The sequence below is a fragment of the Nelusetta ayraudi genome, unplaced genomic scaffold, assembly GCF_046127955.1.
Source record: "Nelusetta ayraudi isolate G7.1 ecotype Tasmania unplaced genomic scaffold, CSIRO-AGI_Nayr_v1 ptg000034l, whole genome shotgun sequence".
NCBI lineage: Eukaryota > Metazoa > Chordata > Actinopteri > Tetraodontiformes > Monacanthidae > Nelusetta > Nelusetta ayraudi.
Genome location: NW_027466084.1, coordinates 1,210,568 through 1,233,322, shown reverse-complemented (window position 1 = coordinate 1,233,322; position 22,755 = coordinate 1,210,568). Strand labels below are relative to the sequence as shown.

General features: G+C 49.2%; 1 protein-coding gene and 1 long non-coding RNA gene across 3 annotated transcripts; one reads left to right on the top strand and one right to left on the bottom strand.

Annotated features, from left to right (window-relative positions):
* Positions 1–5,554: 5,554 nt before the first annotated feature.
* Positions 5,555–21,651, top strand: col1a1a (collagen, type I, alpha 1a). Of its 2 annotated transcripts, XM_076032315.1 has the most exons (49): positions 5,556–5,806; positions 7,768–7,959; positions 8,261–8,283; positions 8,487–8,522; positions 9,518–9,610; positions 10,444–10,512; positions 10,597–10,641; positions 11,193–11,246; positions 11,332–11,385; positions 11,496–11,549; positions 11,666–11,719; positions 11,817–11,870; positions 12,353–12,397; positions 12,518–12,571; positions 12,679–12,723; positions 12,858–12,911; positions 13,126–13,224; positions 13,412–13,456; positions 13,581–13,679; positions 13,868–13,921; positions 14,021–14,128; positions 14,838–14,891; positions 14,990–15,088; positions 15,172–15,225; positions 15,329–15,427; positions 15,525–15,578; positions 15,664–15,717; positions 15,803–15,910; positions 16,003–16,047; positions 16,192–16,290; positions 16,411–16,518; positions 16,756–16,917; positions 17,012–17,065; positions 17,166–17,273; positions 17,362–17,415; positions 17,805–17,858; positions 17,966–18,127; positions 18,276–18,383; positions 18,560–18,667; positions 18,759–18,812; positions 18,930–19,037; positions 19,504–19,557; positions 19,656–19,763; positions 19,862–19,915; positions 19,997–20,104; positions 20,203–20,482; positions 20,585–20,775; positions 20,922–21,164; positions 21,348–21,651. In XM_076032315.1, the coding sequence occupies exons 1-49, from the start codon at positions 5,725–5,727 to the stop codon at positions 21,492–21,494; spliced, it is 4,344 nt and encodes a 1,447-aa protein (XP_075888430.1). In that variant the 5' UTR covers positions 5,556–5,724; the 3' UTR covers positions 21,495–21,651. The 2 variants fall into 2 exon arrangements, with proteins under 2 accessions (XP_075888431.1, XP_075888430.1); XM_076032316.1 differs by lacking the exons at positions 14,021–14,128; positions 14,838–14,891; positions 14,990–15,088 and having other exon boundaries at positions 5,555–5,806; positions 13,868–13,897; positions 15,175–15,225.
* On the bottom strand, positions 21,520–21,990 carry LOC142892295 (uncharacterized). Its single transcript, XR_012927402.1, has 2 exons — positions 21,702–21,990; positions 21,520–21,668 (listed from the first exon to the last, which is right to left on the bottom strand). It is a non-coding gene; the product is annotated as an uncharacterized LOC142892295 (long non-coding RNA).
* Positions 21,991–22,755: the final 765 nt, after the last annotated feature.

Here is a 22,755-nt window from a genome sequence, read left to right as displayed (position 1 = left end):
GACTGCAAACGCACGGCATTGTGGATAAAGGACAACCTACACAGACGGGGGTAAAAGCACTGATTGAAATATGGTCAGGTAAAAATGTGTCATGTCAACTGCTGGTGAGCACATGACTGATGAAGAGAATGGAAAATGTTCATTTGCTTTAATACACAATAACAGTTTGGAGAACACATCAGAAAGGTCCTTTCAACATCCTCTTCATTTTCCACAGGAAAGAATTGACTTTTGCACTTGACTGTTTTCAGGCTACATCCAGCCAAGATAAAAACTTAAGGACTTAATTGTGTCGAATAAATTCTTTTTGCACAACTGGCAACTAAGGGACATTGGGAGATTCAGGGAAGAAGGTCAAAAGAATGGAAGAAAGAAGAGAAAAGTATGAGCCTGTTGACATTAGTTGACATTTTAATTGATTCAATGCAAAAAAGCAGTTTCATGAAAAGTACATAAAGCAACATTTGCATTTTCTGGCCATGCCTATCTGGCTTGGGATATACAGGGGGGGTGGGGAGGGGAGGGTAATTATTGAATTTTCATTTGTATTTGTGAGTAAATAGTTTACTTGCTTTCATTAAAAAAGTTCAATCTAAACAATCAATCAAACAATCTAATCATAAGAAATATTCACTTTTCCATTCAGTCTTTACCTCTTTCACCAAAGGTGACCTTTAATAGCATTTCCAGATCTTTCCCCCTTCTTTGCCTTCCTTCGGAGAAGGAATCAAAACAGAAAAAAAAAAACAATTTTTTTTTTATCATTTTGCAGCAACTTTGCTCTGCCAGCATTTTTCAATTTTTTTTTCCCCTCCAACATTCATCCAGACCTTTGTTGCTCCGTGACACCTTTAAGCAGACTTACCGTGTGTCATGGGACTGTGCCTGTGCTTATCTGAGCGCCAGAGGTACAAGAGAAGAGGTTTCTTAAGAAGAACTGAGAGTCAGAAGTAATCGATGCCACCCCTCCAGAGGGCAGCATCCATACTCATTTCAAAACATTTGGATGAGCCGTCAAGACAAACAATTGTTTACCTAGAGTTCTGTGCGTGCACTGTCTGGTATGAGGGACTTTTAGGAGACAGGCCTTGCAGCTAAATGTATATGATCTTGCGCTCTTTAATTAAGGCCTCATCATTTCGGGGCTGTTAGAGAGTTCAGCACTCCCCTCGGCGAGGGCACCGACCTCACCGGAGACTCTGAACAAAGGTGCTTGCATGAAACAAGGTGAAACTGATGGAGCGACTGCAGCGATTTTGGACCACTTCCTGTTCTGTGGGTCCAACTGGTAAAGAAACCATAGAAAAGGGTCTGGTGGGCTTATCTTCCTCATCTACCCTCATCTAACCCAGCGTTTCTCAACTGGTGGGTCGCGACCCAACAGATGGTCTGAGAGCTGTTTTGATTGGGCTTCGAGGGCAGTTCCCCCCCCCCCTTTTTTTTTAAAGGGATTCTAAAATATTTTTATTGAAAGAGAAAATTTGGGGTATTTATTTTACAGCAATTTGACACCCAATTCAATTCAATATTTTATTTTCTAGACATGATAGAAAGTGGGCTAGCGTTTTTATTTTGTCCGAACCACCTCACTTTGGTTTCATCTCCAGAACATCTAAGATGCTAGCATGTTCCCCTCATGTTCACGTTCCTGATCCGGTCCATCCTGGTCTTTCCAAAAAGAGAGGCTCCAGCTCTGCCTCCTCAGTACCACGGCCTCTAAATGATAGAACATTGCTGCTCTCATCCCAGCTGGGGACTGTCCCTTAAGGAGAACCTGGAAGGTCAAAGCTTCCTGCATTTCTTTTTCGTCTTCAGTTAAAGCTTGCTAGACGCCAACAACACCACTTTGTTCTGTCCCAAGAACACACACACACACACACACACACAAAAAAAAAAACTAGCTTTCGAGCAGAACTTACTGAGGTAGTCTTGTGAGATTTCCCGTTTGCAACTTTGGTGAGCCGGCTGCATTTTAAGATTTCAGATCTGCGATGACGTGGACGCACTACTCATAATACTAAACTGAGATTACGGTGGCACATATAAAGGCAAAGCCACGTGCTCATTATTGTTGAACCGCCATTACGTTGTGGTATGAAGATTGTGCAAAGGGTTTGTCTGACCTTTTTCGTGTTATGCTAGCCACAGTCTTAAATTGATGTGTCACACACACACACACACACACACACACACACACACACATACCTGGATGTTCAAAAAAAAAGGTGACCTCCCTGAAATCCATCTGTCCATTCGGGCCGATTCATTAAACCTGCAAAGGATCTGTTTGAAGGCCACGAATATTATTACCAAAAGTTCACCTGTGAGCATCGCACGGCTACCAGTCAAGTGCGCACGCTGGCATACGAGCGTTTTTGCGATTGTGACATTTCTTACGATTCCGATCTGGAGCTGGAGGTTGAACCGGGGAATGATGAGGTGGCGCTTTCTTCCCTTCCCTTCTCTTCTCCTCCTCTGAGTCAGACAGACAGATTGCATTCCATCCTCTTCCCTGTAAAAAAAAAAAAGAAAAAGAAAACGAGGGGGGGAACAAGCAGACACATGGATAATGTGAAGGCTTCTGCAGTGTGTGTGTGTGTGAGAGAGAGAGAGAGAGAGAGAGAGAGAGAGAGAGAGACAGACGGAGAAAAAGAGGAGGAGTGAATTAGAGGCTTGCTTGGCAGCTTCAGACTGTGCAACGTGTCTGCTGCTGCTGCTGCTGGAGGATCAGATGGCAGAGAGCTGCAGCTCCGTGTCTCCCCGCAGCCTTTTCTCTTCATAATGTCTGCCTTCTGCTTAATTACAGCTCACCTGCAGCCTGGACGGCGCTGCATGCTGCCTTCCACTGGGAGGGGGGAGGGCACGGGGGGTCTGCCTTTATAAACCTTTATTTGGACTTGAGGGGGGGAGAGAGAGAGAAAAAAAAAAGCAGCTGGAAAAGGGGGGCTTTTATTATTTTTGAGCCAATAACAATCACGGTGTCTGCGAAGCCCACAATTGTGCAGGTATTCCAAAACAGACACTTTAGCCCAAGTGCAGCCCCAAGAAATGCTGACATCTGGTTCATTTATTAGAAACACCAGCTTTTTTTTTTTTCTTCCCTCTCTTACAACCAGCAACTTCACTTGCTGGGCCTTTGCAACCCATTCTTCTTTAAAATACATTATTGTACACATTCATGGGTCTCCACCCTCTTTCTGCTTGCACAACACCGGTCCAAAGTCTGAAACTTAAAGTAATGCTGCAACACGGTGGCCCAATGAGTGACACAAGAAAAGTGGACGCTTTGCAAAAAAACAGGAATAAAAGGAGGGAAATAATCGCTTTTCAAGAAATGTATCAACAAACAATAATTTGTATTATTATAGATATACTATAGATTATTATATTATAGATAGTATATGTATTGGCAATGTAGACTTGATACTTAAGTGGCCTTATATGCAGATATGCTTGCTGGCATTGCATCATAGGCCTTTGTCCATATTCTTAGTTTGGCGGACCTCAGGGCCCAAAGCTAATTTACTTACATTTAATGGCTTTGGCCAATGAAAATTCAGAAATTCATTTGACATGCTCATTTAAAAATTTGTGAAATCAAAGCCATCCAGTGTATCTATTATTGTATGTATGTATGTATGTATGTGTGTGTATGCATGTATGTATGTATGTATGTATGTATAATATGTATCTATTATTTTGTTACTCATTTATGCATTAATTTACATATTTTTTTTATCAGAACTGAGAATTTCAGACTGCATATACAACAGTATGAAGTTTGAAACATTTCTTTAAATAATGTATTCTATGCCACTGTATATGGAAAATGGTATTTAAAACGTTACCCCTCAAACAGAATGTATAACAATTTCAAAAAGTTTCCGTTTTTAAAATGAATGACAGCACAGCGCAAAAAAAAACAAAACATTAAATACCTACAACTCTCTATTCTTTGTTCAAAGTCTTTGTCTTCTGTCAATGGATGCTGCATGCTGGTGATTGGCACCAAAGCCTTGCATGATGTTTGGTTAAACAGAAGGAAAAGCATATATCAATAAAAAACTGGTGATATGAGGGTGTGTCTATGACATAGACCTCGGTAACCTGAATGAATCTCCAACTTTCACTGCTATTGTCACTTAAGTCATTCTGAAAGATCTATTTCACATGGCAACATCTTAGAAGAGGATCAGCTATAGCCTTGTCTCCCTAGGTAGCTCGCAGCTTGCAGGTCACATGATGGCTCGATACTTAGCGCTGCTATCTTTCAGGAACAGGATCCCCCGTTAAGGGGCATTTTTCTGTCCACTATGTGTCTCTCACCCTCACGCCAACAGGTGCTACGATCGCCGCCAAAATCAAAAAGAGTTCTGGCCCATGAATCCCCAAGTAAGAGTTACTGGCTACCTGGTAAACACAGCTTTAGCCGCTGGAACTGGGGTAACGGCGTTTAACCCAGAAATGTAGTAAAAAAAAATAATTAAAAATTAAAAAAAAATAAAGGATTGAAATGTTAGATTTTGCACTACGCTGACCAGGCAAAAGGGGGAGGAGCTTTACATGATGTGCTAAGTTTTGCTCAGTCGCTAATGTCAGATTGGCCTTGATTGGCTGAATCATTTGCTTGCAGTCAGCTGCAGTTGAAACATGTCAATCATTTATTCTGCCTTACCAAACTATCATTTACCCATCTTATATAGTCCTTTACAGACAAACACAGAAGCTGTACTTTTTTGCATCTGTAGTCCACTTGCAATACACAAAATTTTGCAAAGTCAAATTGCCTGTCAATGTTTATTGCTCATAATACACATGTGTACATATTATTGTGCAAAAATAACATACTGACATTTTCTGAAGCCACGTGAACAATGAAGAGTTGCTGTGTGACCTCAGACCGGTGCAGTGATCAGAGGGGAACAAGAGAAACAAAAAACCCCGGCAAAGCGAAACACACAAACGAAAGCTTTCACGGCCACGTACAGCGTGCGTTCGCAAACCCACAGCTGAAGCCATGCAAACACTTTGGAAAAGAGTGTCAGCCGGAAGAGCCTAATAGCTGAAGGCCACCGTAACGGATCTGCCTGGAGCAGGGGATTGGCCGCTGAGACCAAAATGACCACAGGCTGACTAAAACTCAATCAAGCTGAATTTGGAGGAGGAAGAAGCTCGACCCGAAAGAGAAACGGTGAAAAATGCGCGCACAATGCCGGAGGAGCAGATAACTCCTCAGCCCTCTGATAGCCTTCAGGATCAGGTTTCCACGAGCCCTGCGTCCCCCCCTCTTCCAAACTCCAACCCTCCTTACTGGGGGAAGTGTGGAAGGAGGGATCTGCTGCTCTTTCTTTTCGATCTTTTTTGTGTTTTTCTGTCAGCCCCCCCCCCTCCCTCTCTCTCTCTCTCTCTCTTTGAAGGAGGGGTCCATTCTTGTCTTCCCTAAAACGTGAGCGGCGGCAGCTGGATAATGAGGGTGCGTCCCCGGCCGGCCCAGTCATCAGCGCCTCCCAGTTCTTCAGGCTCCCATATAAAAACCCTGGTGGAAAGTAAGTGTAGGCAGTAGGGAGCTTTTCTGCTGGGGTCAGGAGGACTGTGAACGGAGGAGCGGACCCTGCCCCAAACACCCGTGTATGATTGGAGTGTAGCAGAAAAAGAGAACACCCCCCCGACTTTTTTTTTTCCTCTCTTGCCTCAAAGAGTCTACATGTCTAGTGGCATCTAGACATGTTCAGCTTTGTGGATATGCGGCTAGCGCTGCTGCTCAGCGCAGTGGTGCTTCTGGTCAGGGCGCAGGGCGAGGAAGACCGTAAGTTTCATCACCGTCTTTACTGGATCTTCTCAACTCTCACTCCCCCCCCCTCCCCCCCCCCTTTCCAAGCTCCCCTACCTCCTCACACTTTTTTGGGGGATTTTCTCTACTTGGTTGGACGGCAGCTGAGATCTCATAGAGGAAAACGTTTACAAGCTTTAAAAGTGATATCTCTTTTGTCTTCAGATAGACTGCTCTCTCTCTCTCTTTCTCCCTCATCTTCTGTTTGTCTGTCTCTTGCCGCCCCCCCCCCCCCCTCCCCACTCTACTTCCTCCATGCATGCAGAGCGAGTTGCTGCAAGTTTTTCCATGCTTTCCTCCAGGCCAGGGTTTCCATTGGCGGACAAAAAAAATGTTCAGATTTATAGCTACCACCTATAGTCACCACAACTTCAAAGCCCCCAAAGTGTTGGAAGTATTCCAAATTCTAGAAATATTTTTGGCATTTAGAGGCCTGCTGGTCACTTAGTCTCATTTATATTTTATTTTTACAACCCTTGACTGCAAAGAAATGACGCAGCGTTCTGAGCCTGGAGAGATGGAAAAACTCTGGCGACTGGATACGAGTGGCAAAGGATGGTTTTAAGACTGTCGGATGGAAGCAGAACGTCTTCTCGCAGGCCCGACTGATGTGGCAGAGTAATTTTGGTCGCCTGCGGGCCAAAGTGTTGAGTTGGCCAGGTGAGAAAATAGGGAGAGTCAGACAGCAACACAAACAGGGAGAGCATGAGGGGAGCAGGCAGTGTCATGTCTGCTGGAAAACATCTGGCCTCCTAAACCTCGGCCAAGCTCCTCCGAGATGCTCTGACGCATCAGACTCAAGCTCTGGTGTGATTCCTTTTTGTAAAGCAAAAAAGATTTTTAAAAAAATAAATAAGAGCACAAAGGCCCTTAAAAAGTTGTTCAACCTGTGCAGAGACAAAGAGAGAAAAAAAACTCAGCTCTGGTCTGGATCCTGGAATGAGCTCAAACTCAGTTTTTCCAGATGGTCCCTCAGGTCTGGAAAGAACCCAACTGTCTGTCTGCTCGCCTGTCTGCCTCTTTGGTTTGTGACCTCTCGAGCGGTGTTGCAGCGCCGCCCGGCGGCGCCGCTCGGCAACTGCAGCCACATCTGGCCGCCACGTCCGCCTCCGCCGCACCCCACCCCCCACCCCCTCCCCTCCTTTTCCGTCCTCCCTCTTTCTTTCCACTCGTTCTCCGCTTCCTCTAATTACAAACACATGCGGACTGCGACGTTTCCACCAGCTGCTGCCAAGCCCACAGTCTGTAGCTGCTGCTGCTGCTGCTGCTGAAGCTGAAGCTGCTGCTGCTCTCCTCCTCTGAGCTCAGCACTTTGGCACGCTGGGATATTTATTGGCCCCTAAAGGAGCCTCAACTTTGGCCGGAGACAGGGAGCTCAGAGAGGCCCAGTATTTAAATGGAGGAAATGTGAACTTTCTAGAGGCTGGAAGCAGAGTTCGCTTCCATGTTTCCAGGAAGTGAAGTCACCGTGACCTGCATCAAGTGCTCAGCGTGACGACTCCACCGTCTGTCACGTCTGGACGATGCTGTCCACTTCCGGTTCACACTTTGGCCTCGATACTTTGGTCTGCAACACTTTGCTGTTTTGTATTACAGTTTTCTACATTTTCTCTGCGCTTTAAAGGTCTTTTACCAGTCGAATGAACACAGCGAGTGCTCAATAAAGACCGCAAATAGGCTATTACCCGCTAATAATTGCTAATACGCTAATAGCGTAAGAATAACTATTTAACTATTAACTCAATGGTTGAACTGTGCGTTTTTGTTTCAACTGGTGCCGTTCAGAACCGTCACACATTGAAACCTCGTCCCCTTGCGAGAGATTCTGTATTCAGTTTTTTGAACTCAGGCTGAACGCTCGGTGCTCGGTTCGGGGCTCCCAACCGAATTTCACTAAGGGTTTTCCCCCCCCCCAACTCGTCTGCCGCCCTCTGCAGGCCTGAGTAAAAGCTGCACCTTGGACGGCCAGGTGTTTGCGGACCGGGATGTGTGGAAACCAGAGCCATGCCAGATCTGCGTGTGCGACAGCGGCACCGTGATGTGCGACGAGGTCATCTGCGAGGACACCAGTGACTGCCCCAATCCCGTCATCCCCCACGACGAGTGCTGCGCCATCTGCCCCGACGACGGTAACCTCCTCTTTGACGTGACGTCACACACACACACACACATACACGCTCCACTTGCGGTCCAGTTCCTAGTTTCACCTCATACTGCTCTTCACCTCTGGGCATCTCCTCTGCGTTCTGACATGGTTCCCACCGTTGTTGACACATCACCACACTGACTGTAAACAAACTGCTGCGTGTTCCCCTCCAGCCTCGGAGGCCCATTTTCAAAAGCTACTCTTCCGCATTTGTTCGATTTTTGCGTGAGTTTTTCATCTTTCGTAATGACTTTTATCCCCTTCCCCCTTCTCACTCTCTGCAGGCTTCCAGGAGCCTCAGGTTGAGGTAAATATCTTTAATCTATTCGCATAATTCTTGCGTTGTTTGGAGATTGAAATGTACTTCTGATTAAAGTGTTAAAGGTTGACACATACATCTGATTGATTCATTAAATCAGGATGAACCTAGAAGCGTTTTTCTCTGTTTCCTGTTGATGACATCATCAGCTGTGGTCAAACATTCTGACTCTGTCTTTTCTTCTGACACAGGGACCCAAAGGAGAGACTGGACCCAGGGGAGACACCGTAGGTTCCTTTTTTCTCTCTTTTTTTTTTTTTTTTTTTACTAAAGGATACTATTACTTTATTGTCTGCCAAGGGCCCCATTATGTGTTGACTGGTTAAAATGAGCACAACACAAGCGATAGCAACAGAGGCCTGGAGTGTTTAAGAAAGTTTACAAAAAGATTTGTTTTTGGGATTTAAAAAAAAGTTTAAAAAAGTCCCCATTTTGAGTAAAGTCACTGTTCTGTGTGTTCGAGATAATGTGGTTTTACCTGGGTTTATTGATAAATGGCTGGTAACTGGTAGAAAACATGCAAAGTTGGAATACTAATAACGATAATAATAATAATAATAATGGCTGAGTTCAATGTAACTACGTGACATCTTTGAATGCATTATTTTATTTATGAGCTTGAGTTTGCTTTGGCAGTACCAGTGAAGACTGCTGTTTCTGTTCCAATTCAGTGCATTCTAATGCCTGGCTTTGACTATCAGTTAAAAATATTTAATTATGAAAACACTTAACATGCTGAGAAGTGAGAATAGTTACACAGACACTCAAGTAGGATCTTTAGTGGCCTGTGAGGATTCTTTTTCTCTTTTCTTTTTTTAATGCATTTGTTTGATGTAGTTACTATGTAGAGTGAACATGCTTGTCTATTTCAAGCCTTACCGCATTTACCTGACGCAGCCACAGTGAGGGTCCCCACACTGTGGCTGTGTTATCATGTCACATGAGCACTCTCTGTCCACTGGTTGGTCAGCTGGCTTCGAGTTGAGTTAAACTGCAACCTTCATCACAGAGATGAATGCTGATCACTGCAGGGGGGGGCACTCGTGCGTTCTGTGAATGTAAACAGAGAAGACTCATCATCATACACAAGCGACTGAGCTGACCACGCGGCCAGATTGTGAACAGACGTGTGATTTTTGCACCTACTCTGTTGCTCTCCTACACTCAAGTAATTCCAAATTCCTTATATTTCCCTTTTTCCCTCTCTTTTCCCGACTCGCAGGGTCCCGCTGGCCCCGCTGGAAGAGATGGTATCCCCGGCCAGCCTGGAGTGCCTGGACCTCCCGGCCCCCCTGGACCCCCCGGCCTCGGTGGAGTAAGTTGTTTTTGCATACAGTATCTGGGTGGGTTTGTTTTGTCGTATGTGCTTGTGTGTTTGTGAAGCGTGAGGAAGTTTAAAAAAAAAAAACAGGCAGGTGAGGGCGGGTTGTGTAAAGCTTCCAGTCTGGGGTCAATGGGTCAAAGTGTGGCGGGCATATTGCATCACGGAAGGAGAGCAAAGATTTCCAGGCCACGAGTTCACTGAACTACTGCAGAAAGTCCATTCCAACAGTGTGAAATGTCGAGGTTACTGTGCCATTGTTGCTGAAGTTGAAGTTACCGCGTCGTCATTGGGCTACTCTAGCTGTACAATCTTATCGCGTACATCCATGCCGACTTGCTGTCCTGAGCCAACATGCCACAACTTCTCAATATCCACACTTGAATTAAAATGCCACTTAACCACTGCTGGCATCACAAGCAAATTCTGTGCTAGCAGGCCATTAAGCGCTTGCTCAAACAAATGAGGTCCTATTTCCTAGTCGAGAACATTTACACCCAGTATATCATTACTTACTTATTTCAACTCCACAAATATATATATGTATATATATTTTTGTTTTGTTTTGTTTTGTTTTTTTGAAACCAGTTATTTATATTTAATCACATTATAAAAGCGGGTGCTACACCTTCAGGTCCCCGATGTCTCTCGTAGAATGGTGTGCATTTTGTGCTCAAAATAACATCAAAGACTAATTGGTCAAGCTCCATTAGGAGATTTGTTGGTATGCAAGGTTTCACATTTACTGTGGATATAAAACTGGGCTGTTTTTAGTTTGCGCAGGACACGATTGGTAGATTGAATTCGTTTTCTGTTCCTCTCTCCAGAACTTCTCCCCTCAGATGTCCGGTGGCTACGATGACAAATCCCCTGCCATGCCAGTGCCTGGACCCATGGTATGGGAACATTCGCACACTTAATCCGCCTCAATGTGAGTCACTGCGATTCGGTGTCTGACCAGGCTTCTGTTTGACCGACAGGGCCCAATGGGACCCCGTGGATCTCCTGGAGCTCCTGGTGCAAGCGTAAGGACAAATCTTATTCCCCGCTAATCACTTCGCAGCTGCCGAGCCCGGCCACCCGCACGACGACGACAATTTTATCATTTTGTGACTTTTGAATTGAAATTTCGGACAATTTTTTAAAAGTCAAAAGCGCTGTGAAAAAGGAGCTTGACTTCAAGCAAGAGGCGACTAGCGTGGAGCTATGCAGCAAAAGTGCTGTTAGGGAGAAAATGTTAGCTTGACATTTCAGTGTCCTTTCTGAAAACCACACACTTTTGCACGTGTGATGTGGACACAACAAATAAAATAACTGTCAGTCTATATATTTTTGGGGATCAAACCTCACATTTTGTTCATTTCGTTTTGAGCTTTGGCCACAGGTTACAAAAGTTATAACGGCTCTAACAGTCTGGCTAACCTGTGTTTTTAATTGGGCTCATTTCTACATGGTCTCATGGTATCAAGGATACATTTCAACCACTCCAATTTTGTTGTCTGCATATTTCATATTTCACAGTGCTGCTGTTGTTGGTATGTTATTAGTGACCGTGATTTTATGTCTCCCTCAACAGGGACCTCAGGGATTCACTGGTCCCCCTGGTGAGTCTGGAGAGGCTGGTGCTGCTGTAAGTATGCAAGGGCATAAAAATGAAAGCGCCGCACCTGTGTTATGCCTCGGTGAACTCTTACTAACTCCGCCTCCCCCTGCAGGGTGCCATGGGTCCCCGTGGTCCCGCTGGACCCTCTGGAAAGAATGGAGAGGATGTGAGTCACCCGCCGCACGTGTCACTTTTTGGAATGAGTTTGTCTCGGTTGAAGGATCGAGTTTGGACTCGGATCCAGGAGCTCAAAGCTTCTCCTCTTGACATTTTTAGGGAGAGTCTGGCAAACCCGGTCGCGCTGGTGAGCGTGGACCTTCCGGCCCTCAGGTGAGTTCACCTTGGCCTTTGCGGAGGCAGTTTTCGCAGAAAAAAAAAAAAAAAAAAAGAAGAAGCAAAAATCCAAATGACGCTCGTCAGCTAACGCGCCCTCGTCGTCCCTGCAGGGAGCTCGCGGATTCCCCGGAACCCCCGGCCTGCCCGGCATCAAGGGACACAGAGTGAGTTTGAGTTCACGCCTGCATTCCGCCAGCAAATCAACGGCAAATCTTCAGCCCACTAATGACATCATCTGCGCTTCCTTGTCTTTCTCTGCAGGGATTCAGTGGTCTGGATGGAGCTAAGGGAGACAGTGGACCTGCTGGCCCCAAGGTGCGTGTCCTCTTTTTTTCAGTGCACCGAAATCCTGTTTGTTTGTTTTTTTTCACACCTACTGTGATGTAAAAGTCTATACAGCAGTCGCATTATTTTCGGCAGTACTGATACCACAGTAGCACCTCCTTGTTCCGCACCACGAGTGGTGGTGTTTCTTCCAGTTTTATGAGTCAAGTGGAATTTTGTGGTTTACGTTAGATTGGCTTTGCGGGAGTTTGTTTTCTTTTTTTTTAAACAATGGAAAAACTCTCAGAGAGTCATGGCTTGTCAAGTATAGTCAAGTTTTAGTTTATTTGGTTTATTATTATTTTTTAGCTTATTGCAACTACTAGCTGCAGCAGGGGTCACTGCAGCTGCCCCTTGTTGCCACTCGCTAGCTAACCACGCTATCTCCATTAGCTTGCCAGTAAGATTAGCATGGGTGAGTCGTCTCACAGGTTCTTTGAAGCTCATCAGCTCTGCTGTTTTGTGCCGTTTAGGGAGAGGCTGGAGCCCCCGGTGAGAACGGAACTCCTGGTGCTATGGTGAGTGCAGCGACCACCACACTCTGCCCACATGTTGATGACAACGTCAGCTGAACCGCGCATGGGATCAGAAACTGATTTGATGTTCTTTTTTTTTTTCTCTCTTTTCCTGCTTTTCAGGGAGCTCGTGGTCTGCCTGGCGAGAGAGGCCGTGGTGGCGCTTCTGGAGCCGCTGTGAGTGCACACGGGCGCAAAAGACACCCCGACCGCTCTCAGACCAGTTCTCACCCATCACGTCGACTGGAAAAAGCAAACTAATCATGTTTGTGTTTGTGCTGCAGGGAGCTCGTGGTAACGATGGTGCTGCTGGCGCTGCTGGACCCCCTGTAAGTCTTTTGTTTTCTAAAAAAAAAACAAAAAAAAAAACAATAATGATTTGTTCAGTTGTAGCAGGTGTGAAGTCGTAGGTTGCCGCAAAACTTTGTCCCTAATCTTTCTTTTCCCTCGTTGTTTCCCTCAGGGTCCTACTGGCCCCGCTGGACCCGCTGGATTCCCCGGTGGCCCTGGAGCTAAGGTAACAGAACCTTCAACCTCGACCAAATTTTTCTATCAACAAACTCTGTTATTGTATTGTATTGTATTGTATCATAGCTTCTCTTCCCAACAGAGCAGCACTGAATTTAATGCCATCCAATTGATTTCATTTGCACTTCCTATAGGAGGTTATATAGAGCTTAATGAGTTAACACGACAATCTGACCGAATGCCCTCTGTTCTCCTCTCCTCAGGGAGAAGTCGGAGCTCAGGGTGCCCGTGGAGGCGAGGGCCCCGCTGGAGCCCGTGGTGAGGCCGGTAACCCCGGACCCGCTGGCCCCGCTGGAGCTTCTGTGAGTGCGGCAGTATTTCTTTGGGAAAACATGAAGGCTTCCGCTTAAATCTGTCAGTAGCAAAAAAAAAAGGGGGCAAAACCCCTGACTAACATTTCCAATTATTTGCCCTCGCAACGCACCCCAGCAATCAATCTTCAGTTTCGTTATCCACTAACTTTTTTTCTCCTTTTTTTCCCGCTTGCAGGGAAACCCCGGAACAGATGGCGCATCCGGAGCTAAGGGAGCACCTGTGAGTATTGCTTTCTCTGATTGGTAGTTGAACTTGCGACCCTTTTGTCTGTCTTTTTTAGCTGCTCTTGCTGGCAATGCAGCTTTATATGAACCACACTGTTGCTGTGCGCTGCCCCCTACAGGGTTCTGCTGGAGTTGCTGGAGCTCCTGGATTCCCCGGACCCCGTGGACCCTCTGGACCCCAGGGTGCTGCCGGTGCCCCCGGAGCCAAGGGAAACACTGTGGGTCAAACTCTCAGGCTTTTTTTTTTGAACTAGCAAGGAATTACATGTAAAGACCATGTTTGTGTTTTTTACATGTTGTTTGTTTGTTTGTTTGTTTGTTTATTGTAACCCGTTTTGTTTTTATCTTGTTTTTGAGTTGTTTTTGAGTTGTTGACTGAAAACTGACCGTCTGTCTTCGCCCTCAGGGTGAGGCTGGTGCCCCTGGAGCCAAGGGAGAGCACGGTGCCAAGGGAGAGTCTGTGAGTTTGAAGTTCTCCCCCAGTTGACGACGGGCCGGCTTGAACCACACGGGTTCAGTGTCTGACGCCTTCTCTCTACGCCTTGTGCGCGTTCACCAGGGCGCCACCGGAGTTCAAGGACCCCCAGGACCCCATGGTGAGGAGGGCAAGAGAGGATCAAGAGGAGAGCCCGGTGCTGCTGGAGGTCGTGGAGCTCCCGGCGAGCGTGTAAGCATTTCAACATGTTGACGTTTGTCAACGTTTGCTTGTGCGTTCGCCACGTCACCACCTGGTGGCTCGAGCCAGGGTTGCGCCTGAGTTCTCCCAGTACACAAGTCGCTGTGTTGCCCTTCTGAGAAGCTCCTAGGACCCCAGCCTGTCTAAACGTATCACTGGAACATCCAGGAAGTCCTCTTTCAAATACAGCAGCGATCTCTTGGGGATCTCAGATAAGGGAAAACAGTGACCTTGAAGTAAAAGGACTGAGCCAAATATCTCACACGGAGAAGGTTCAGCCTGAGGGAGACGATCTTCCAATACAACCACACAGGGACATTCATGGCGCGTTCTTCTCAGGATCAAAGTGTTTCGTCAACATTTTACAGATTCAGCCTTCCTTCAAACTTGAAAAGTGTCAGTAAACTCTACAGTGCCTCCTACTGGCCACACAAAAGCATAACTACACTGGTATTTCAAGGTAACCTAAGAGCAGCTGTGGACGAATTGCAGCCTCCGCACAAGAAAGAATTAATATAGACTTTTAAAAACCTTTCAGTAATCCACCCAGTAGTGAACCCAGTAGTTATTTATGAGTGTTTGTGTACTTGTTGCAGTTGTGTTGGTTTCTGTGGACAACTCCTTGCAAGAGCATCACGCAGGTTCCTTGCTTCTTAATGTCGGCTCGAAACACTAAGATGTGTGTGTTTCCCCCGTGCAGGGAGCCCCTGGCGGTCGTGGTTTCCCTGGTGCTGATGGCCCATCTGGAGCCAAAGTGAGTCAAACCCAACTAAACACCCTTGACCTTCCTGTTGTGCCTCTTTTGAACAAATTCTAATGTTGTCTCTGTGCCCCCCCCCTCTCCGATCGCAGGGTGCCACTGGCGAGCGTGGTCCCCCTGGTGTTGTTGGAGCCAAGGGTTCCACTGGTGAGTCTGGCCGCACTGGTGAGTCCGGTCTGCCTGGAGCCAAGGTGAGTTTCCACAGAGCTTTCCCATATCCCTGTACTGTACCAGCAGCAAGGCCACCCTCTGACCTCTGACCTCCAACCTGTAGGGAATGACTGGTAGCCCTGGCAGCCCTGGACCCGATGGCAAGACTGGACCTACTGTAAGTCCCTGCCGAGTCCTCAAAGCACCCACGGTCTTTGCTTTATCAAAATCAGTCCTAATTCTACCTCTCTTTTCTTTTCTTTTTTCTTTTAATACAACAGGGTGCCACTGGACAAGATGGCCGCCCCGGACCCCCTGGCTCTGTTGGTGCCAGAGGACAGCCCGGAGTCATGGGATTCCCCGGACCCAAGGGAGCCGCTGTACGTAGCGCCTCTCAGCCCGCTCGGTTTAAACTCCAGACTGCGGAGTAACGTCGTCGTGTGTGTGTGTGACCGCTGTTGTTTCCTCCGTCTGCAGGGTGAGGGTGGAAAGCCCGGCGAGAGAGGAGTGATGGGACCCACCGGTGCCACCGTAAGAATTCCCCACGCATTTGACTTTTTGAATCTGGAGGAGTCGAGTCTGAATCTCTAAAAAAGCTCGCCTCCCTTCTACCCAGGGTGCCCCCGGAAAGGACGGCGACGTCGGAGCTCAGGGAGCCACTGGACCTGCTGTGAGTACCTTGACCGGCACGCTCACCCACTCCCAGCCCCTCTCGCAAGTCCCGTCTATATCTAGTCCTCTTTGCTCCCGGCCAGGGACCCTCTGGCGAGAGAGGAGAGGGAGGACCTGCTGGCCCCCCTGGATTCCAGGGACAGCCCGGACCCCAGGGTGCCATTGGTGAGACTGGCAAGCCCGGAGAGCAGGTAACGGACTGAGCTACGACTGAACAAATTCAAATTGAAATTTCATGTCATGGACGGGCAACTGAATGTTTTCTTTTGATTGCTCTGTCCAGGGTGTCCCCGGCGAGGCCGGAGCCCCAGGATCTCCTGGTTCCAGAGTGAGTTATCGGCATGATCAAAAATGTCATTTCAAAAAAAGACAGAAATCTCCAGGGCGTCGGTGTCAAAGATTCCGCCTGCGTGTTCGATTCAGCCACTGCCAGCTTTGACTTCGCTCACCCGCTGTCAATCTTTTCCTGCAGGGCGACAGAGGTTTCAGTGGCGAGCGCGGTGCTCACGGTCCCGTCGGCCCCGCCGGTGCCCGTGGTTCTCCTGGTGCTGGTGGAAACGATGGTGCTAAGGTAAAAAAAAAAAAATTTAAAAACCCGGCGCAGACCCGGTTTCTCCGTGAAGGATCCCGGTCACGTGAAGAAGACATCGGTGCCGCCGTCTTCCTCACTTTAAATTCTGCTCTCTCGTAGGGAGACGCCGGTGCCCCCGGAAACCCCGGTGCCCAGGGCGCCCCTGGACTGCAGGGAATGCCTGGTGAGCGCGGTGCTGCTGGCCTTCCTGGACTCAAGGGAGACAGAGTGAGTTTGATCTTCCCAAACGTTGGACAGTCGCTGGCGAAAGTAGCCGGCTAGCGCTAGCGTCCGCAGTAGCATTGCAGAATCCTTCCCTGGAAACAATGCTCTGCCTTTCTTGTGATAACTGTAGATGTGTGTTGCTCTTGGTGCCGCCCAGAATGCTGCCACTGTCACGGTTCATTCCCTCACGCTGCTCGTCTCTGTAATTCACACCCAATCCTCTCCTCTCTTTCAACCTAGGGTGACCAAGGTGGCAAGGGATCCGACGGTGCCCCCGGTAAGGATGGAGCTCCTGGTGTGACCGGACCCATTGGACTTCCCGGACCCGCCGGTTCCACCGGAGATAAGGGAGAGGCCGGACCTGCTGGAGCTGTCGGACCCGCCGGTGCCCGCGGAGGCTCTGTACGTACTCAAAGTGTTTGGGAGCGGGCAATGGGGAGTCGAGCCCTTGGGATGTTCACCTTTGACCCCTCTCATCGCCTCTGCTGTTTCTCAGGGCGAGCGTGGTGAGGCTGGACCACCCGGACCCGCTGGATTCGCCGGACCCCCTGTACGTCACTGCTTCAAGACGGCCCCCCCAAAAAAAGTTCTGAAGCGGCAGCGCAAGATTTTTTTTTTAAAACCTCCCTTCTGCAACTTCGCCGTGACAGGGTGCTGATGGACAGGCTGGTGCCAAGGGAGAGGCTGGAGATAACGGTGCAAAGGGAGATGCCGGACCCCCTGGACCTTCTGGACCCACTGGTGCCGCTGGACCTCAGGTTTGTGCGGGCATAGACCACAGCACCCACAGCTCGGTGTGCGCCGTCGCTGCCGTGGACTCAACAACGGCGGCTTTTTTCGTTTCAGGGTCCCGTCGGAAACAGTGGACCCAAGGGAGCCCGCGGACCCAGCGGACCCCCTGTAAGTAGCTTCCTCCTCTCCTCTTTTCACTGAGAGATAGAGATAGAGATCTTCCGGTGCAGTGGTTCTCAACACGTGGAGTCTCAGGACCCGCATCCTTATCATGAAGTGGCAACCCGAGTTTCTTCCACAGAACAGTCACTTGTTCAACAAAACAAACATTCTTTGTCATAACATAAATGACATAAATGGAAATTATTGAAATTATTGAATTGAATTGTGTGTCCTGCTAAATAAATGCCCAAAATTTCCAAAAAAAGTTACAAAAAAATAAACTGCCCACAAGGCCGCAACCCAATCAAAGCACCTCTGCGACCCGCCGGTTGAGAAATGCTGTGCCAGTGCCATCAAGCCCCTACAGTCTGCTAACAGAACCCGTGTCTCCTCAGGGTGCCACTGGCTTCCCCGGAGGCGTTGGCAGAGTTGGACCTCCCGGCCCCGCTGTAAGTCTCACCCCTCATCGCAGTCACTCGGAGCGCATCGTGCTGGTGGACGTTGGCAGCAACATTTCTTCCCCCACCACCCCCCCCCCCACCCGTGACTCCTGCAGGGTAACTCTGGACCCGCCGGACCTGCCGGACCCGCTGGCAAGGAAGGACCCAAAGGAAACCGTGGTGAGACCGGACCTTCTGGTCGCACTGGCGAGATGGGCCCTGCTGGAGCCCCTGGACCTGTTGGCGAGAAGGGTAGCCAAGGTGCTGACGGCCCTGCTGTAAGTTGACGCCCAGTGGAGGGAGGCTGTTTCTGAGTTCAGCACGCAATGCTCTTGTCTCCACCACCGTGTATTTCTCCTTCTAACTTTTTTTTTTTTTTCTCCATTTTTCTTCTTCTTCTCCTTTCTCCTCTCTTATCACCTGCAGGGTTCCGCCGGTATCCCCGGACCTCAGGGTATTGCTGGACAGCGCGGTATTGTCGGTCTGCCCGGACAGAGGGGAGAGAGAGGTTTCCCCGGTCTGCCTGGATCTTCTGTAAGTTCACCTTCCTCGTTCCAATAGAATGCGACAGAGCGAGCATGGCCAACGCGGCGGTTACGCATTGCAGAAAGAATCCGTTTGAACGATTTGCAACAACGCCGAGACTCCCCACTCGAGGGCGCCCAAGAACAACTCCACCATCCTGACCAGCGTGATTGTGTCCTGCACAGGGAGAGCCTGGAAAGCAGGGCGCCGGCGGTCCCCGTGGTGAGCGCGGACCCCCTGGACCCATGGGACCCTCTGGACTGGCCGGAGCCCCCGGCGAGGCCGGACGTGAGGTATGACTTTAGACAGCCGGAAGCCAACAAACCTTTTTTTGAGCGTCGGCGTGAATCCTGGAGATGACCTGCTCACCTCTTGTGACTTCAGGGAGCCCCCGGTAACGAGGGAGCTGCTGGACGCGACGGACCTGCCGGAGCCAAGGTGAGTCCGGCTCACATCCACGGCTGAGTCGTTCATCCGGGAGGCGGGACGAGGTGGCCGATGGCGGTGGGGGCGCACAGACTTCGGAAATGGACGTGTGTGCCTGTTGTGTTTCAGGGAGACCGTGGAGAGAGCGGCCCTGCCGGAGCCTCCGGCGCCCCCGGACCCTCTGGTGCCCCTGGACCCGTTGGACCCGCTGGAAAGTCTGGTGAACGCGGAGATACTGTAAGCGATGAAATCCTGATTTCTTTTAGTCTCAATAGGTGCATATGCAAAAAAATATATACAGGTACTACCCAGAAAGTCAGAATATCCTGAAAAAGGTCGTAGTATTTCTGCAATTCGACTTAAAAGGTGAGTGTGACATATTATATAAAGGAATGATATGCAAATCAATATATTTCAAGTTTTTATTTCTTTGGATTTTGCTGATCAGGTCTTGCAGCATAAAAAAAAAACTCAGAAAATGAGTCAAAGCTTTATGAAGGAACTGCTTGAGATGTCAGTTTGCGTGTAATGGCTCAATAAAATTAGTTGGTTCCATCTTTTATGTTAAATTGCCAAAATAAAACAACTTTGACTTGATATTCAAATTTTTCGGGTAGTACCTGTATACTTTCAGCCTTTCGACTTTTGACTTTAAGCTTTTTCACCCGCTGGCTAAATTCAAGTTACCCTGCGTGTGTTTCAGGGACCCGCTGGACCCTCTGGCCCCGCTGGCCCCGCCGGACCTCGTGGCCCTGCTGTAAGTACACAGCGCTGGCGCTGGCGCTTGCGGGAAAGTTGCCGATCGCCGCCAACCGGCAACTCTTTAAACGTCCCGCCGTTTGCTCGAAAAAACAGGGAGCCCTCGGAGGTCGCGGAGACAAGGGAGAGAGCGGAGAGGCCGGCGAGAGAGGCATGAAGGGACACAGAGGATTCACCGGCATGCAGGGACCTCCTGGACCCGCTGTACGTGACTCGGAACTGTCGCAGACGCACTCGCAGATGATTGTGTTCTCCATCTTCTTCTCACGCCCGACTCCTCTGTGCTCCCCTCAAATCCTCAGGGTTCAACCGGAGAGCAAGGACCCGCCGGTACCGCCGGACCCGCCGGACCCAGAGTGAGTGAAAACCTTCAAAAACGGCAAAAAGAAAACTCTAGATTGCAAGGTTTTTTTTTCATCGGCGTCGTCTTCGTTTAGGGACCCAGCGGAAGCGCTGGCAGCGCTGGTAAGGACGGTATGACCGGCCTGCCCGGACCCACCGGACCTCCTGGACCTCGTGGACGCTCTGGAGAGATGGGACCCGCCGTGAGTTTCGCCGGGCATCCGTTCACCCGTTTCTCCGCACCGCTCCGGATCCCGTCGATCAATCCCTTCGTCTCTCTCTCTCTCTCTCTCTCGCACAGGGTCCTCCCGGACTTCCCGGACCCGCCGGAGCTCCCGGCGCCCCCGGCGGCGGATTCGACCTGGGCTTCATCTCCCAGCCACAGGAGAAGGCCCCCGATCCCTACCGCATGTACCGCGCCGACGACGCCAACGTCCTCCGCGACCGCGACCTGGAGGTGGACAGCACCCTGAAGAGCCTGAGCCAGCAGATCGAGCAGATCCGCAGCCCCGACGGCACCCGCAAGAACCCCGCCAGGACCTGCCGCGACCTCAAGATGTGCCACCCCGACTGGAAGAGCGGTGAGTTGGGGGGGCTCTTTCGAACGAAGCCGCGTGGGGGGGTTGGGGGGGATGGGGAACGGTTTGTGAAACCATGACCGTGACGATGACCTCGTCCCGCAGGCGAGTACTGGATCGACCCCGACCAGGGCTGCGCTCAGGACGCCATCAAGGTCTACTGCAACATGGACACCGGAGAGACCTGCGTGGCTCCCGCTCAGCGTGAGGTCACCAAGAAGAGCTGGTACCTCAGCAAGAACATCAGGGAGAAGAAGCACGTCTGGTTCGGAGAGGCCATGACCGACGGCTTCCAGGTGAGCGCGGCGGTGGCGACGCCCCCACCCCCGCCCCCACCCCCACCCCCGTCGCTCCTCCTCTCCCCACGAACCAGGAGTACGCTGACCCCCACCACCCCCCACCCCGCTCTCTCTCTCTCTCTCTCTCTCTCTCTCTCGCCCAGTTCGAGTACGGCAGCGAGGGCTCTCTGCCCGAGGACGTCAACATCCAGCTGACCTTCCTGCGCCTCATGTCCACCGAGGCCTCCCAGAACATCACCTACCACTGCAAGAACAGCGTCGCCTACATGGACGCCACCGTTGGAAACCTCAAGAAGGCCCTGCTGCTCCAGGGCTCCAACGAGATCGAGATCCGGGCGGAGGGCAACAGCCGCTTCACCTACAGCGTCCTGGAGGACGGATGCACGGTGAGGACGCTTCGCGGTCTGCCCGAGTTAGCGGGCAAACAAAGCGGGGCCACGGTCTTGATTTTGCAAGGCGTGGAAAAACAGCAAGCGTTTTTTTAAGCTTTTTTTTTTTTTTAAAGGCTCCAGTTGTGATTTTTACCCTAATCCCCTCTCTTTTTTTCCCCTCCTCCTCTCTCACTCCAGTCACACACCGGTGCATGGGGCAAGACAGTCATTGACTACAAGACAACGAAAACATCTCGCCTGCCCATCATTGATATCGCTCCTATGGACGTTGGTGCTCCAGACCAAGAGTTCGGCCTTGAAGTTGGACCCGTATGCTTCTTGTAAAAACGAGAGAAATCTGGACTTGAAATTGTTGTTGTGTGTGCGTGCGTTTGATTTTTTTTTTTTCTAGCAGTCATCTCTCCCCAAAAAAAGAACCTCCCGACCGAAAACATGCCTCGAATACCGTTCTGAAATAACAGAAACAAAAGAAATCTGCACACCCCCCCCACCCCACCCCTGTCCCTCCTCCTTTTGGCTCGTGACCCCCACGAGTTTCCATTCGGCCGTTGTTCCCGATGGTCCACTTTGCCTAAAAACCTGCACTTCCACAAGATGGCAACAATGTGGCGGAATCTGCATTGTCGCGTTTGGGACCACTACCTTTTTTTTTTTCTTCTCCATCTCTTCACTCTTGGTCTTGTTTTTTTTTTGTTTTTTTTTTACCATCACCAACACCAAGGATCCTGTAGAGAAGACATTTTGTTTCACTGCCAACAAGAATATAATATATGCTCCTGTAAAGTGTAAAAAAAAATTGACTCCCTCCCCCCACCTCCCCGACAACCCTCGGCTTTTTCATCCAGGCCAAACCAGGCCTCTCTGGAGCTCTCAGACACACACAACAGGTGACTTTTGTGTTTTGTTTTTTTATACACCACTGCGGTGAGAGGAATGAAAGGACAGTCCCCAACAGACAGAACCCAATTGCTTTGTACAACATTTCAGGTGTTGATGAATAAACGGTGAAACTGACAGCCACGTTGGTCTCTGTTGTTCTCCCACCCTCCCTTTCCCCCCACCCCCCTTGCCCCTCCTCCCTCTCCTCCCTCTTCCTCATCTCGTCATGTTGTCGCAGTCGCCGGTTGTCTGTTGTAACGGTCGCTTTTTTTTTTCTTTTTTTTTCGATATCACCTTCAGCCACATTAAAAAAAAAAAAAAAAAAACAGCAGAGTGACATGGTTTTAAACCTCTTTTTTTTTTTGTGAGAAAAAGATATCTTATGGCTACCTCAGAATGGCAAGGACATCCAGCTGTACATAGTAACAAAAAAAAAAAGAAAAAAAGAAAAGCGGCTCGGTGTTTGTGTGTGAAAACCTGCAGTGTAGTTGTGGCGGTCAGTAGGGAGCGACTAGGGACACTTGAGCAGGAGCAGGGGAAAGCAGAAATCTAAGGGTGCTATTCTTTCTGTGAGGCGTCCCGGCGGGCCCAGCAGCTCGGCTGTACTGTTCTGAGTTGTTGAAGCTGCCTCCGGCCTGATCGGGGCCCTCTTGGTGCTACAGCAGAAAGAAAAATAACGAAAAAACAAGCAAACAAAAAAAAAAAA